General features: G+C 42.0%; 1 protein-coding gene across 3 annotated transcripts in view; it reads left to right on the top strand.

Moving 5' to 3' along the window:
* Positions 1-17,796, top strand: part of FNDC1 (fibronectin type III domain containing 1) — a 66,621-nt gene that overhangs the window by 28,141 nt on the left and 20,684 nt on the right. For all 3 annotated transcript variants that reach the window (XM_083830261.1, XM_083830262.1, XM_083830263.1), the window contains exons 3-11: positions 48-146; positions 871-985; positions 1,861-2,048; positions 2,535-2,642; positions 5,978-6,166; positions 6,917-9,310; positions 10,373-10,488; positions 11,945-12,056; positions 13,021-13,401. In XM_083830261.1, the coding sequence (XP_083686387.1) occupies positions 48-146; positions 871-985; positions 1,861-2,048; positions 2,535-2,642; positions 5,978-6,166; positions 6,917-9,310; positions 10,373-10,488; positions 11,945-12,056; positions 13,021-13,401 (3,702 nt within the window). The remainder of the gene's footprint in view (positions 1-47; positions 147-870; positions 986-1,860; positions 2,049-2,534; positions 2,643-5,977; positions 6,167-6,916; positions 9,311-10,372; positions 10,489-11,944; positions 12,057-13,020; positions 13,402-17,796) is intronic.

Here is a 17,796-nt window from a genome sequence, read left to right on the forward strand (position 1 = left end):
TGATAAAGGCTGAGGAAAGCCTCTCTTTTTTTTCCTCACACGTACAGCCTCTGAATCAGTTCATGTGGTTTCGCTGCCATCACGGAATACCCAAGGACGAAGTCAACCTGTCTATAGGTCATCTTTAACTAAAAGGAAAGTCACAGGTATGCTTCTTTCACATCAGCTGTCAATTCTTGGAGACATTTGAATGAAATGAGATAGATTTGATTTTTAATTGCAAGTGCTAGAGCTAGGTTTTTCTCTGTGGGCTGAAGAGCCTGATGGATGTCTCTGCTTCTCTAATTCAAGCAGTATTAATAAAAGGATAGAATTCTGCAACATGGTTGGAGTTTTGCTGCTTTTCTCTCTCTCTCTCTTTTTTTTTTTTCCTTAACCCCCTCTGCTGTAGCTATTGGCAAACATTATGCACTGCAATAACTGCATGAGAAGGCTTGACTAAATCAAAGCCAGGATCTCCAAATCTGGAAGTCTTCTTGTCACATCTCTGCACCATTATCTCCAGGGTTGATTTCCAGTCAACCTTGTCAGCTAAAGTGTTCACTTCCTTTTGGAAGGAAGGTGTTACATACTGTAGCTGAGGTCAAAGAGGAACTGTATGTAACAGTTTGGGAATTGGTAAAATACTTAAGGACTGTAGAATAATTAGTAATCTGGTCCTGTAAACAGACAGCTAACAGAAGAAATTACATTGTCATGAGCTACCATCAGTAATGAAAGTACTTGCTTTTCACTGCTGTTGTCTTTGCTATAAATCTGTGCTGTCTGCCTGTTATAAGGTGTATTACTGGTGTATTTTATTTATTTATTTATTTATTGAGATCTCCAACATTCTTGTTATTGATGTGCTGTTTTATTTTCCCATTTCAGAGGAGGAAGAGGTGGAGGTGGTGCAGGACATAACTGTTCGGGTTATGTCCTCTCAGTCTGTGCTCGTTGCGTGGACAGACCCACTGTATGAAAAGCAGAAGGTTGCAGCAAATAGGTAGTTAGCCCCATGTTTCTTTTTCTGAACAGATACCAGAGGTGAACTGCTGTCAGTGCACTGCTGATCAGTTTCGCATTTATTTAAGGATGGTTGGTTATGGGAACAACTTAACTTAGGGCACAGAAATTTGCATGTCTCTGTGACGGTGGCTGGTAGGGGATGCTTCAGAGAAGCTGTTAGAAACCTGGCATGGGTAGGTGCAGGGTGATGTACACCTCCAGTGCCCCCTGCATCCTCAGACCCTGCACAAACTCCATGCAGCCGTGGCTGAGCAGGGCATGGTCTCCCATGAGCAGGGGAACGTGGCTTACAGCCTCGCACCACACTGGCTGGAGACCAAAACAAACAGAGATGGGCCGGAAACTGCCAAAGGCCTAAAAGTGCTGGGCTGTGCTGCTTAGCCTGGGAACAGTGAAGGCCTGCACAACCTGAGGCTGAACTGCACAGCAGGAGAGGTGGTCACATTAGACGCTCTCAGTTTCGTTGCGGAGGTGATTATCTGGGCTGGCACGTGGGAACTGAGCCGCCAGTGCTGCTCTAGGAGTGAGGGGCTTCCAACAACCTGGCCACATCTGTGGGATGGAGGCGTGGAGCCCCGCAGGATGCCCAGCTTGGTTTGGAAAGCTCTGCGGCTTCCCCTGTGGGAAGGGATGTTTTCAGCAGGAGGCTGGGAGGAGCAGTCAGTCCTGTGGGGTGAAGGCAGTCGGACTCGGTGAGCCTGCGCAGGCGAGGCTGGCGCTGGAGGTGCTCACCTTGGGATGGGGACTGGGCAGCAATGCGTGGCTGGGTCCCCGGGGGCTGTCTGCTCTCCCTCTGGTCCTGCTAAAGTTTTTGATGAGTGAATTTCTGTGCTTGTGTATTTCTAACGCCAGGCAGTACAGCGTTCGTTATCGGGAAAAGGGGGAATCGGCGAGGTGGGATTACAAGCAGGTGTCCAACCGGCGGGCGCTGGTGGAGAACCTGGCACCAGACACCATGTATGAGTTTGCCGTTCAAATCTTGGATGGAGAAAAGGAAGGCAAATGGAGTGTGTCTGTTTACCAGCGAACCCCGGAGGCGGGTATGTATTAAAAAAAAAAAAAGTCTGCTGCTCCTGTGGAGGGATGAGAGCAGGGGAGATTGATTGCTATGTTCAGCGGCTTGGCCCCCTGCAGCTATGTTTGCTCCTTCCTTTGGGAGCAGCAGCACGGCTGCTGTCCCTCTGCGTGGGCAGCAAAATTTGGTTCTGCCTCCACAGAAGAAGCCTTGGGGCGCCTTTGATATAGGGAAGTAGTCCATGAAGACTGAATCTTGTATTTCCTCCTGAACCATGGTAGCAGTCTCATATAGACAGCCTGTCCCTGAAAGTATGGGCCAAAACTTCACAGCTGAAGTCTGATGTAGAAATGTAATATGGGCATGCATGGACCTGAGCCGTGTGTGTACTTCACATTTGTCTTTCAAATGACCATATAGGCAGTTCTGCTGTGAAAAGAAGGAGCAGAAAGCATGTGCTATACGAGTCAGTCTTTCTTACTTGCCTTTTCTGGGTATGGCTGTTTCACAGCTCCTGCCAGTGCACCTGAAAATCTGGATGTTTGGCCATTAAAGGGCAAACCAACCTCTGTAGCAGCATCCTGGGATGCTCTCCCAGAGAGTGAAGGAAAAGTCAAAGGTAAGTAATCACTCTTGTTTTTTAACCCCCACAAGGAGCTGGTCTTCTTGAAACCTGATTGCTGCTCTGCCACAAGCTGGAAACGCTGACTATGCCGGAACTTTTTTGGTCGTTAGTGCCTTACACCCAAGTAGGATCTCCTTGTTTCCAGCCCAGCCTCAGCTTCTCCACTGTGCTGCTGGGAAGCTGTCACCTTGTGCCTGGGATGTCACAGAGCTTCCTGGGGCATCATGCACGCAGGCTTACCTCTTCTTCCTTAATAAACAAGTTGAAATGGAGCTCAAGAAGGATGTTTACCAAAGGTTTTTTTAAGTTAGGCAGAGAAGTAAGCTAGGAAGAGTTGGGTAGCTGCCAAGAAAGTGAGTGGGTTTATATTGTGTTTTATTTCTAGTTTATTGTGGAAGGAAAGCTTCTGCTTATAAAGCAAGCAGAAATAGTGATTTCAGCAGATTTCACACAAAAGGTTTGTGCAGTGTAGCATTATCATATGTGGATGTAAAGCTGATTTGTCAGTGGCTATACACTGGCATAGATTTATTAAAAAAAAAAAAAAAAAAGCTTTCTGGGATTTTTTTCCCCCTTTTTTCCCTCCAAAAAGGAATAGTCAGGATTTTTGACGGCTCCCATTCTCCATTGATTGATGGGGATGTGTTCTCCAATTACACAGGTTTTTGGAGGTGCCTTATCAGCACTGTCGCATCTTAGGCTTTACAAAAACCATGGGCTTGGAGGGGAATATACCGTGTCCACATAAAAGACCTACTGTATGCATTCTTCAGGGCAGTGGTGGAATTCCTTCCTCTTTGAAGTCCATAGGAATCTTGCCAATCACTTTAATGGAGCTGCAATTCTGTCCAAGAATCATTAATTCTTAAAGTTGGGTCATGCAGGGACATTATCTGAAATTTAAAATCTGCTCCTAATTTTGAGCAGTCTGTGACCCTTTGTCCATATTTATCCATATGTTAGATGATTCACACAGGGCAATTACTTTAAAGATACCTGATATTAAAGGGCTGAACACTTTTATGCACCTAATATATGTTTTCCTTGGGTATGAAGTATTACAGGAGAAGCCTTATTTTTAAACTAAATAAACGGCATAAATAATATTTATACTGGCTAAGTTAAACTGCCATTAGCACTTCATAGTCATTTTGATAGCACATGATAATCTTTTTGTCTTGGAATTTTTGTCTTTTTGTTCTTTTGTTTTTTCAACCCTGTCCTTTTACATGTTTATACCACAGATTAAAGTGGTGGAGAAATCACACTCCAGTAACCATTTGAAAGCTACCAGCAGTAACATCAGTGTCTGTGTAATTAAAACATCTCCTCTGCATCCTAAAACAAGAAAACAAAAAAATCAAAGCCAAAGTTCATGATACCTTCTAAAACAACTTTTTGATTTGTTTTGTTTTTGTTTTTTGACTGAGCAGTAAATACATTTGTATATTGATGTGTTTTTTTCTTGATTTTGATGACGTTATTTTTAATGAAATGAATATAGTCCCATTTTCTGGAAAAAAAAAAAAGTTCCCTGTTCATAATGGTATTGTTATTTTCAAGAGATCTCTGATCATTCACTTGGAATTTATTTTCAAAATCCTGTTTTGGTCTGATGTCACTGGTCTGATACCAGTGCCTCTTACAGAGGCTTCAAAAGACAAGGAGGCCCGCATGTGGCTAAGGTCTTACCTGCGCTCTGAGATACGTCTCTTTGAGGATGTAAGGAGAAAACTCCTCTCCGTGCCCACAGTTATCCCTTACCCCTAGGGAGGGCTGAGATATCCCTCCCTACAAAAAGTGAACAAGGTGCACAGGTATCACGGTAACCCTGAACTGAAAGGTGAGAGCAGGGCCAGTTTAAGTGGCGATGAGGCTGTGTTTTGCTGCCTGTGCAGGGGCGCGTGTCACCTGCACAGTGTTGTCTGACAGCGAAGACTGTAATATTGTTGGACAGAGGTTATATTGCTACCATTTGGTAATGTCCAGTGCTGTTATTTCCTGATGGAAGTCCTTTCTGAAAAAAAGCCTCAATCATCAGGGCATGGATTTTACCTGCTGTAGATTACAGCTAAAACCCCAGTGCAGGAAGAACCCCTCAAAGTAAAGGCTCAGCTGGAAACACTCTTATATGTCTGCGATAATATTGCTCACATGATTAAAGTGCTTTGGTGCTTTCATGGGGGCGCCCCTCAGGCTCCAGCACTGTATATGATACGGCCTTTTGAGCTGGTAGAATTTCACCCTAGTGGACTGGCAGAGCTGGTTTTGCACAGCTAGGGTCTTAAAGTGCAGTGCAATTAGAGCTGTGTCAAGGCTGTGTTGGAAATGGAGGATAAGAAAGTAATTAATGGTCGTTAGTAATGTCACCTGATTTTAATACTGATGTTTTGAAAGATAATTATGTGAATACGCCATTTTGATCTTCGTCCAAATAGTTGCCATGGGAAAGAAAAATTTAAAACTTTATTATTTGCTGTTGACATTGCTACAATCAGCAACATGATTGTGGGTTATCCACCATTATGAACAACTTATGTTTTGCAAGAATGTTCTCCGGATTGTGTGTTGCTGATTGCAGATGTCACAGTAACTAATCAGTAGGTATAAAATTTCTCTTTCCCCTGGGAATCCTAACATCTGCTCAGGCTCTGTTGGTTGTAACAGCACAGGTACTCTGACTGTAGTGAGCTGCAATCTATCTAACATTTGCACCGTCTTCCAGACTGGATTTCCACAGGCAGTAGGGCAGTTCATATTTTCCTGGCAGTGTTCATATATGTTTTCTACCTCCAGAACATTTTCTCTTTTTAGCTTTCTTCTGTTTTTGATTTGGGGCAGTTAATTTTTTCGGAGAATTTTTTTTTTCCTTTTTTTTTCCTTCATTGGTCAGTGTCCAGAAACAATAAATGGCCTCCTGGTGCAGCACACCAAACCACGCAGTAGTTGGTGCTGTAACTTTCTCATGTTCCCCACCACTTCCCTGGAACGCACAGCTGTCGTCCTGCTCTTATTGGTGACTCTTCACACTGATGGGGATTGTTGTCTATGTATTTTACAGAGGTATAGCCAACATATTCTATCTCAGTCATTAGCACATTGACATGATTTGTTTTTTTTTTCTTCCTATTAAGATGAACAAATATTTATTCAACTTACCAATATATATATAATCATGTCTTTATACTCCAGCTGTTGACTCAGCGTGCATTGCTAGTGTATTAATTTTAGTAATGCACGTTCTAATTCATCCTACCCATACAGTCTGTCCGCTGGAAACAGGACTGTTTTCAGTTTCCTCCTTCCAACCGTCTGCCAAATCATTTCAGAATACATTCTTTCATACGCCCCCGCTCTCAAGCCTTTTGGAGCAAAGTCCATCACCTACTCTGGAGCTACAACATCAGCCATAATAGATGGTCTGCAGGCCGGGGAGCGCTATATTTTCAAAATTCGTGCTGCAAACAGGAGGGGACCAGGTCCTCAGTCTAAAGCCTTCAGTGTCGCCATCCCAGCAGGTAAGAACCAGCCACTCACCAATTGCTTAGTCTGCCAATTCTTTCTTGAGCCCAGTTATGTTCATTCTCATTGACTTCTTAGCTTCCTCTGCACTTCACCTAACCCGTTGGATTTCACTTCTTTACCACTGTTTCTGTTACCTTTTTTTTCTCATTATGTTGTCCAAAGTGATGCTTGTAGATAAGTGTTCGTCACTCTGCATCATGTAATATTATGGACATTGTAATATTTTAAATAGCGTATGGTATGTATTTATTTCCTGGTATGCCACCTGAATACAGTATGTGCTCTTATTATCCAAAGGCCAAAGAAAAACACATCTGGTTCTTTGGTTGTGCTATTCCTGAAAAGTCTTGCTCTTTAAAGTCAGCTACATCAGCCTACTCAGATACAACTCTGTGTTTGCTTCCTTGCTAAAGGGATGCTGTTGTGAGGATTTGCTGAATGAACTAAAAATGTGAGCCACAGCCTCAGATGGGACAGTGCAAAACCATGTCATCAATGTGGCTAAGTTCTGCTAAAGATTTGATTACACTGATAGGATGTTGCAGTCCCTGCTTTTAGATATTTGATTTTAATTGCTTTAAGTTTTACCCAAGTTATGATAATTCCATATAAATAGGTTAGTACAAAAGTAAATACTGTCTCATATTCTCCTGTGTTGTCTTGTTCTTGCTACCTGGCTTATTTATTTTCTTGCTCTGTTTTTGTGTTTCTTGTATTGTTATGAATAAACACTTTTTTTTCAGCTCCCAATGAAGATTCAGTTGCTCACCAACAAAAAAATATTCAAGACAATTCAGAGGCTAAAAAACCTGTGAATACTGGTTCATCTCCTTCTCAGACTTCCTCTGTTTCTTCGAAAGTCCAGACGTCACTTTCCTCTAAGCAGTCATCTGTTCGTTCACCTGGTGTTAGTGATAAAAAGAGTCTTCTTTCTGAATACAAGAATAAAATCTTGTCTCGAGGAGGGGTCCTAAGTAAATCTCAGTTACCTTCCAGAAAGACAGAAGAGCTGGAATCTGATCTCCAGTCCACCGAAGTGACAGATGATCACAATTCATCCGAAGAAGCTGCAACGATGCCACCAAAAGCTGAGGATCAGAGGAGGGTTGTTAGACCAGTGTCCCCCAGTCGGATGGTGCACCCTGTCCTTACCGCAGGGAGGACCCCTGTTCGAACCCACACATCAGACGTGTCACGGCAGGCAAACACAGAGAAACGTGAACCATCAGCATTGTTACCGTCCTCAGCACAGCGCTCTTCTGCCTCGTCTGTTCCTAAATACACAGACAATGAAACAAAGCAACTGCGGCAAAGCAATGCTAATGTGCCTTCTCCTAAAGCTTCTTCCCTTTCTCTGCCTACTAAGAATAATGATCTTGCTGGTAATGTGGAAGAAAAGCCAGATTCTGTGCTGGTGAAAGTGCCTTCTAAAACTTCAGAGCCCAGTCGCCTGGCTTTGCCACCAAACCGTCAGTCTGCTGTGTCTCACGAGGTGGTCCCAAGCCATCCAAGTAGGTCTGGGTCTGTAGGTCATTCACACCAACCCTCTTCCAAATCAACAGACTCCCGTGCTCGTGACAATCAAAATGAATTTGACAGTGAGGAAGCGGAGGGCAGAGCAGGGCAGCCCAGTTCTAGGTCACAGCAAACAAAGCTTCCCTCAGGCTCCAGTTCTCGGACATGGAAGGATTCAAAATTAGCAGCGGTGGCGGTTTCATCGAGGTCTGCTGTTTCTGGTCACTCTTCACCTCACTCTCACTCCTCCACCAGTGCCAAATCTAATGGAAAGGATGTTGATAAGAGTTACAGGGAGGACTCACAAGATGAAAAACCCTTACTTCCAGATGTTGCACACAATCCCTCTCTACCCTCTTCCAGGCAGTCTTCTTCAGCCATCTATTCGAAGAGAAGAAATCCTCATGTTGATCCTGATTCTCACCTCAGAGAGACACACAGTGAAAAGTCACCCCACTCTGACTCAGGAGAAGAACAACAAAGTCGAGTAGCAGCTCCAGAAAAGCATTCTTTGCAGCCTCCTCTTTCTAAACACAAGCTTGAAGACCAGGAAAGTCAAGAAGTAAAAGAAACCCTTGCTCAATCCAAACCAAGCGTGTCTTTGCCTAAAAAGACATTCCCCTCTCATCTTCCATCCCAGAAGACCTCCCGCTCAGAGCCTCTGCAGAAGGCACAAACCAGTCCTTCCTTACTGCATTCCAGGGGCCGGCGCCTCCCATCCCCTGTCTTATCCAAGAGCAATGAAGAATTGCAGGAAGATGATGATGAGGACGTAACAGAAGGCAGTGACAGAGCCAGCAGCCACTCTGTGTTTCCTAAAGAGGTGTCCTCTTCTAGGGGATTACCTGCATCTTTCTCTCAGGGAAGCTCAAGTTTGTCTCTCTCAAAGCAACAGCAGCCACGTTCTCAGGTACCTTCCTACAATTCAAAACTTACTCAGCCAGACTCCAGTTCTGCCAGTGACACAGCAAAAGAAAATCAGTATAATTTAAAGCTGCCATCCACTTCTTCAAGGCAAACTCGTCCTTCATTACCTACTCGATCTAGGGCTGATACAAGAACAGTGTCCCAAACAGAGAAAAAATATGGCCTGTTGCCATCTAAAATGTCCAAAACTGAACTTCCTCAAAAAGTTCCTTCCTCCTCTTCTAAATCTCGTCAGTCAGTTTCTAATGAAGAGGATGATTATTACAGTGAATATGATGAGAAAGAAGGGGAAGAGAAACCCACATCTTTGGCAGCAAAGTGGTCCCCTTCTGTTTCTAGAGGTAACAAAAACACATATGATGATACCACTAGCAATACAAGGAAATCTATGGACACTCTTCTACCTCACAAACTAAGATCTGAAGAGGAAGAGAAGGAAGAAACTCCAACATTAAAAATGTCTTCTCCTGAATCACCAGGCAGCTCTGCTATAGCGTCACGAATTACTCATTCCCCTAACAAACGTACCCCATCTAAACCAAGCTTTGTCTGGCCGCGTCCTTCTGCATCTACAACAGCGCATACTGTTCCTCCAACAGTTTCTTCTTCCACTCTGTCCCCTCGACAGCGACTGCTGAACTCCAGGCTACGAAGCCCTTCACAGCGACAATTTGTTAGACCTCCTTATAGGCAAGGTATCTTATCTTTGTTCTAGTAACCTTACTGAACTGAGTTTTTCATAAGATCAGCAATAAGATGAAAATACAGTTATTTAGTATAGCATATTACTTTTTATTTTGGTGGTTCTCCGGGAGAACCCAGTTCTTAAGGACATTGTCTAAGTGTGATGTAGTGCCCACGTGAACCATGTGGCTGTGCTTTTTTGTTTTCTATGCTTTAGTCAGATTCGATGTTGTGTGGAAGTCCACCAGCTTGCAGAGCTTTCAGATGGGAGTCAACCTTAAATAATAACATGGAGAATGAGATTTGTGACAAGAAAGCTTAAAAGCTTTCTGTATGGAGGCAGGACACCGGCTTACTGCTAGCCATGGAGTCAGGAGGTCGATGGCTGTGGAGAGTTCATTTATCTATAATCCTTTCATGTATATTTTCTGGAGGCAAGTCTCTGAGATAGGATGGGAAAATTGCTGCCCTTTCTGAGCTGGAGGGGCTGCAGGTCAGTACCACAGCTTCTCCAGTTCTGTGCTTCTGCGTAGCTAGAGAAGGAGAGCCATCGCTTTTAGAGGTAAAAAACAGGGAGGTAATTCACATCTCCTCTCATTGCAGTTCATCACTGCAGCTTTGTGTAAGGATAGGTTAAGAAAGTTGTTCCGTTTAGTAACTGTTTCTTCCCTCAACATGTTCCCCAGATGTTTACAGAGTCCCAAAACATTTTATCGGCAGCGTTTCTACCTCCTCTGCAGTGCATGGCAACCCAAGGGGGCCGCTGGACTGGGCTTTGTATGGCTACTTAGATCCAGCAGTGATGTTACAGCTTGGGTTTGTTGCTTAATGTTTGAATATTGAACACAGATTCCAAGGCATGTTATAATGACAAAGTCCTGAGTATCTGCACTGTAACGCAAAGTTAGGGGTGGCTAGTGGGAGTCGTTTTATAACCTGCACCAGTAAAATACTTCCACAGGATTTGCACTTAACAGTACATTCATAATAGGTTTTGAATTTCTTTGCATTTAGGTTGTGCTATGTAGTATGCACAGCTTTCTTCAGAATAGTGTATTTTTTCTCTGTTTCAGGTTACAATGGCAGGCCTAATCTTACAACAAAAAATGGAAATGGAAAAATACTACCTGGTAATAATGGAAAACCGAGTGGACAGAGAGTAATCAATGGCCCTCAAGGAACAAAGTGGGTAGGGTGACCTTCTCTGCAAATTCAAGATGCTTTGGCCTTTTATTTTACATACTTTTTCGTTGAGAAAAGAGAGCACAGTGTCACCAGCCAAAGAAGCTGTAAAATGAGGTTGCGTTTAGTGATGTAATTCCACTTTTCTGCTTCAGTCTAAAGACAAATACTGCGTTTCATTATTTGAACATTTCAGATGTCTGATTTAAAGTCTAATGGCTTGAATTTTCAACTACGGCATTACTCCTATAGATTTAGCGAAACATTTTTCCTCGCAGTCAGGGAGACTTGTACTACGCAGGGACTCGGGGCTTGCCCACTGTGCAGTGTGTGTGGAAACTGCCTGGCACAGTTCCTGTGAAGGATGGGCTCAGCGATGCGTCTTCCAGATGCATGCTCTGGGGAGAAGCTTGTGAACAAGTGTGGACGCACCAAGCCACTCCACAAGTGGCACGGTGCTGTGAACGCACACGTGTCACAGTAACTTCCCTGGAGTGACAGGCCTGGAGGTGACACCTTCAAGGGTTTTGTGGTTCATGCACAAAGTTCCTAGTGGTATTTACAGAAGAGCTCGGGCACCATTAATGGGAAGTCCAGATAGGTGCCTAAATGCCGAGACTTTGTCTGATCTCATGATTTTCTGTCCCTCCTGCTACAGCCTTTTCCCCAGCACCAAAGTCAAGTCTTCCTTGCCAACTTGAAAGTGCTGCTCGTGTCCTCTTCCCAGTTTCTTCTCAGCACTTAGCTGCTTTTTGTGTTTTTGTGTTCTGTGCTACATTATTTTGTGTTCTGTGCCTGTGTATATTAACCCAGGTTAAACCAGCATACAATTCAGCTATTTTGGGTTGAAATAGCAATAAGGATTGGATGTGAACTGAAGTCACCTCTTGAATTCAATTAAATTCTCTTGGACAGATTTGTTTTACGAGACAGAGGCTTTTCTTCAGTCTCTTACCCCAACTAAAATCTTAGCTATTTGGTTTTCACTGACATTTCAATCTAAACTAACTAGTCTAATTTTATTTCTATTTATTATTAGTAGTATTATATATATATTTTGATTAATAAACATACTTTTAAATCCCATTTTCAAAAGGACTCAGGGTCATACCCAAATCAATATTACAGTAATCCACCTTAGGAGTTGTGCAGCCCAAGACAGTCAAAAGAGTTGCTCTTGTGTGTGTGAGCATGCCATAGAAGGCGATAGAAATATAGTTCTTGTGCAACTCTGGAGCCCAGCTCCTAGGGATTTGCCTTCTTCAGTGGTAATTTTTCGGTGACTCCTACACAATTAGTGACTCCCTTTTAAAAGTCTGTCTGTAGTGATTTCTTTTCTATTTTCTACCTATTCCTGAATATTACGCTTAACATGTGAGATTTCAGCAGGATTTCTGCTGCTTTGAGACTTCATTTCACATTCTCTTGTATTAGCTAAATTTGAGTCCATCTATTGCTTTTAGATTGTAGATCTTGACCGAGGACTAGTGTTAAACGTTGAAGGAAAATACCTCCAAGATTCCCAAGGCAAACCTCTCCGAGTGAAATTAGGAGGGGATGGACGTACAATTGTTGGTAAGTGATAACTTCCTTCTTACAGAAAAAAAATGTACTTTTTTTTTTTTTCGTTGTGCCCACTGTACAAATCTTTGAGCTGTTGTGTACTCTAATCATCCCCAGGTCCCATGCTGGCCACTTGGGGTTTCTGTGCTCTAGGTCACAATGAGGCAGTCAGCACATATTAGGACCTAGGGATGCTTGGAGGCATCCTGCAAGTCTCCTGAGTACGTGGCAGCAAGAATCAAATCTGTCTCCCTTGTATCAGCATTAGAAAGGACTGCAGAACTGAGCCAGAATAGAGATTTATGCTTGTTTATTTCTTTCTATACATAAAAATAATTATTCCCCACCACTAGACTGTACCACTCATATGTGTATGATTTTATTTCTTTTCTGAAACTGAACACAACTAGTAAAGAGCCCAGTATGTGATCTGTGAAAACAGTGCTGGTTGCATATTAATTAATCTGAAAAGATCTCAAATGCAGATTCACTGCCTGCTGTTAAACTGCTGAGCATGAATACTTGCAGTATCCAGAACTTGGCACAAATGTTTATCTGCAGTGACAGCATCTCACCATCTTATCCCAGTTCTTCCTTGTACATGTTTGACAGGGAGCAGTATATTGTTTCATTGTACTTTTCATCAACAGTTAAGAGATTGGCTGAGATTAAATGCAGGCACTGTCTGCACATTGTGATTCTGAAGTAAAATTTCCCTGCAGTCTTCCTAAGAAATGTTATCAAACAGCTGATAAAGTGAACAGCACTGCGGTTTACCTGAGGTTTCTTGGAAGCTTTTTCTAATTTCCTTAGCCATGGGTCTTTCCTAGATAACAACATTCTTCTCTGTCAGCTTAATTACAGGAGGCTCTAATTGCAGTCTGTGTTCTTGTGGTATCTACTATCATTAAATACTGTACTATAAACCTTCAACGGATTAATAAATGAGATTTTTTGGTTTTGTTCTTTCTCCTAGATGAAAAGGGTGCCCCAATGGTGAGTCCTGATGGACTACCTTTATTTGGACACGGCAGATTTAGTAAGCCAGTAGCAAGTGCACAAGATAAACCAATAATAAGCCTTGGAGGGAAACCTCTGATTGGTCTTGAAATGATTAAGAAAACAACCACTCCCTCAACTACTACTACAACGATTCCCACAACAACTACCACGACGACTACCACAACCACTACAACTACTATTGCTACAACTACCACCACCACTCCTGAACCAACCACAACTGAACCACCCACTGAGAAACCACCCCCAACCTGTCCTCCAGGCACCTATGGGCAGTATGATGACGAGGGCAACTTGCTGATAGGGTTCGACGGCCTGCCAGAGTGCAATGCAGAAGGTAACTTCCTTTTGGGCTGTTTGAAATTCTTTGGTTGTGCTGTTTATACAGCTCATTTGCACAATTGTAAAGCAGGAGAGAATTTGCCTCTGAAGATTTTGGTCCACATGATGAGGTAGGAGCCAAGATTAGAGAAGATGGAGAAGGGTTTGTGTGTAAAAATGCGTTTCCACTAAAAATGTCAAATTGCCCCGAAGCTGAAGTTTTTTCATGTAAATACGTTTATTTCAGCAAAATCCTTGCCTTTTGCTGGATCCAGTCTTTTCACATATGTTCATGCACACGTGCACAAACACAGGCAGTAGTTTTTGTGGTCAAAGCACCCACCTAGAATCAAATCCTCACTCCAGTTCAGACCAGGGAAGGACCTGAAAGACACTATACATTTTTTCTGTTTTGTGTTTATTTCTCACCAAAAGTTCTGAAAAATCTCTCTTTTCGGCTATAGTAGGACAAACAAAATGAAATTCTTGTTATGTTGCCAACTCTCAAGAGATAGAGCTTTTCAAGCAGGAATGTAGCCCAGCATTGATGAATCTGGGGAAAGACAACCCTGGCTCTGCACAGATAAGGCTGAGATTTGTACAATAATTTCTTTCTCATCTGAAAGTTGAAAACTGTGTTGGTTCATGTCATTATTTCTCTGTTGCAGTTATACAAGTTTAGGATGTGGTGCCAAACTGAAATCCAAAGTAAACAAATATAAATCCACCGGAGTCATGGGGTCCTGAGCCTGTTCCTACCAGGTTTTATCCTTTCATCACCTGAATGTTGGATTGCAAATCAGTTTATTTTACAATGCAAATCTGCTTATTTTATAAAACTGGATCAGCGAGCACCATGGCAGTCCTTATCCTTTCCACTTATAGGTAGTCCCCTGCATAATCTACACCCAGGCAGTAGAAGCATGCCCATAACCTAAACAAGGGGTTGGCAGTCACACATTTGCCAATTGTTGTAGCCAGTTTCAATAGGTAATTAAGCGCGTTTAGCTTTCCCTTGTACAGCTGTGTTTCTGAAGCCAAAGAAGATTTACAAATAGGTCATGTAACTGTGGCCTGAAAACCTGAGCTGTCTTGTTGAAGAGTGCAGAAGATACAGAAAGATGTGGCTTCAGCAACTAAGAATGAGTGTAAGGATAGCATCTTTGGAAAAGACTTCAGAAGACTGAAAATTCACTTGCCAAGTATACTCGATAAGTAATGAGTCATAGATAATATTGCCATGCACAGATGGAATGACAATGATTTATAGTATTAACATTTATGCAACAATTAGCCCCATGTTGGACTGTACTTACAGGAGAGGGTATGCATATATATATATATATATATATGCATAGATAGGTATGTGTACATATGCACAAAAACATATATATATATATGTGACATCATCATTAAATATTTATTTGAAGATTTTTTGGTTTTCTCTTTGGTGCCTTCAATGTTCTTAACTGTGTTTACAAATATGTTACAAATATTGCTCTGTGTGGTCAAACTGGTATTTTCAAAGTTGCCTGGAGGGGACCATAATTTTCAGCAGTGTTGGTGTCCCTCCCACTCCCAACAGCTTCTTTTGCTTGCCTTAAATGTTGCTTATGATCCTGTAGTGCCTTGTCTCTTTGGCCTGTGCTATTTATTACCTGAAGGACATCTTCTGAGAATATATATTATAAGAACAATAACAGTTCATGAAATATGGCTGGCCGGAATCTGAGCATAGGCTCCGGAAGCTGAACAATAGAAAACTTACAGTGTTATTTTTAGGAGAGCTGTGGGTTAGGCAATTCTTGTGATTTTATGAGTATTTATAAACATTCTGCTTGGGTGTCTGTGGTTTTTATTTTGTTTGTTTGTGGGTTTTTTTGCCTTCTACCAGATATGCCTGAGGAACCTTTGAACTTTGTTAGAGGCATGAATGAAGAACAGTGGTTTTTGGTTTTTTTTTTTTTATACGGATTGTTAGTTCTGTGAGAATGTCTCCTAAAGTCACTCCTAAACTGCCTGACGTTTCAACAGTAAGTCTGTAAATGCTTTGAAGTGGAAGACTGAAAGCATAAGATGATGCTGGATTTCCACTTCTTACTCACGTTATAACATGAGAAATATTAATTCCTACCTTGCAAGTATGAAAGTTTCTCTGAAGAGTAATTAATGGGATTTTCTTGCATTTTTCCTTTTTTTTTTTTTTTTTTCATCCCGGTGACCTGCCTCAACAGTTGATGAATGCAGCAAAACAACCTGCCTGTTCCATAGAGGAACTTGCTTGAAGAGAAAGCATCACTATAGTATTTATTTAATGGTTGCTGTTTGTTTAGCAAGTGCTGCATCTGTTTCAAGAGGGATAAACAACTACTACTTGAGCTATCAAAACATTTCATGCAGTTCTCCCTTGATTGTTTCCAAATCATATTTTTATATTGTCTTTCCCTTTAAACTTCATCTGGAAAATACTCCAGTTCCTTTAATGAAATACTTATTCTGCCAAAGCTTGATATTTTGTTGCTAAGAGCTTTACTCCCAAACAGTCAGAGCCTACAAGCGCTAAAAAACACCACCACATGTTCGACTCGCGCTTTGGCAAATTTGCTTACTCTCTGGCAGAATTTTTGCTTGACCCAGCAGAATTTATTATCAACATTTCGCTAGATTCAGCAGTCTTGAACTTTCAAGAAGGAGTTTGACCGCACAGGCATGATTTGCCAGTGAAACCAGCTGAACATTTTTCTTGATCTCACAAAGATTAGATGTTGATTCCTAACCACTTGCTTTGTGTGAGAACAGAGTGGTTGTTGGGTGGTCTGCCGTCCTTACAGATGGCAAACAAAACTTAGCTTCACTTGGTACGGGCAGGGTTAATAGAAAAGCTGCAGCGAGGGTGCTTGGAGCTAGCTGGAGGACTGCAGCTGGTTTATGTGGAGAAAATTAAAATGACAGGTACTATGGGGAGTATCCCTGTTGCCTTCGCGCCACAGCTAGTGCTAAAGAAACACAGTGAAATAGAAGATGCTGCACTAGCACAGAAATAGAAAGTAAGATTTATTTACACTGGATTTTATGTGGACGAGGGCTGATTAGCTAATAGGTGTGAATGGGTTGAAATCTGCCCCTGAAGGACTTCAGCTTTGCAAACCCAAGCCTCCTGGTTACTTGGATATAATCAAAGAGAAGTGCATACATTGCAGACAGTGATAGACACCAGCTAACTGGGGTGAGAAGCTCTGCAGAATTCCACAGAGGATCTATCTAGCCTCGGAGAAGTGAAGAGGCTTTAAAGTAAGTGGCTGATCTTCTGAAGAGAGGCTGCAAAAGTCTGCCATGAGAAAATGTCAGCTTTTGCTATATGAAAGTCTGGCAAGAATTAACCAATTTCCTGTGTTTTCATAGCTTATTTTGGAATTAAAATCACTGCTGTGTGATTCGAGCTGTTTTTAAAGAAACTGATTGCAGTAGAAAAATAACAGTCTTTGTACAATACTTGTTGGTTCTAAGTAAAAAATAAAAAGGCAAAATGAAAATGTATCATTCAGATTATATTTGTAAGTTACTTGAGGTTGGCTGTTGAAATTTTGTAATGCTCATAGTACTGGTATAGTAAAAATATCATTTTTCTTTCATATCTTTTTTTTTTTTTTAAAGAACCATTACCAAATTTTGGATAGTCAATGCTGCCTTTCTCTTGCTTGTATTTGTGTACTACCCTTTCCTCAACCCCAACATTTCATTGGAGACCTCTGATTTTACCTGCCGTGGATTCCAGCACAACACTTCTGCTTCCTTTGCTTTGCTTTTCAAGGCTAACCTGAACTTTGTGTACTCTTTGGCTTCCCATAATAACATGTGGAGAAATGTATTTCTCAGAGCATGGTAGGAAGCCTCCAGAATTCACAAGATGAGGTAGCTGACGGTTGGTGTGTCAGGTACTGGACGCGTGACCTGCAGAGAGACTGAGATGATACAGGAACAGGCATTTAAGAAGACAATGGGTGCATTTGCGTTAGTTTTTGGGCTAAACTGGGAGCTCTTGATGTGCACCTCATAATCGTCTCTACTTGGCATGCTTTCGTCTGCACTGTGGAGCAATCGAAGTGTGAACAATCTGAATTCCTTCTGAATGAAACTAAAGCAGAAATGGTGTTTCAGTATGTCTGTGTCCTGACCTGTCATGGCCGTTCAGTCCTCTGGATCATACTAGAGCTAGTGCAAAGTAAAACCCTGAGAGATCCAGCACCAATTGCCTCCTTGTACAAATCCATTCCTTTGGGACTGCATTGACGTAGTCTATAAATGGCATGGCTCTGTGGATTGCTTGATTTTTATTGCCCTGCAAAAGATATTTGAATAGAAGTTTTATGTTTATTTGATTTTCTTGGACATATATATATAGTATATAAAT

Source organism: Anser anser (genome assembly GCF_964211835.1).
Source record: "Anser anser genome assembly, chromosome: 3".
NCBI classification, from domain to species: domain Eukaryota; kingdom Metazoa; phylum Chordata; class Aves; order Anseriformes; family Anatidae; genus Anser; species Anser anser.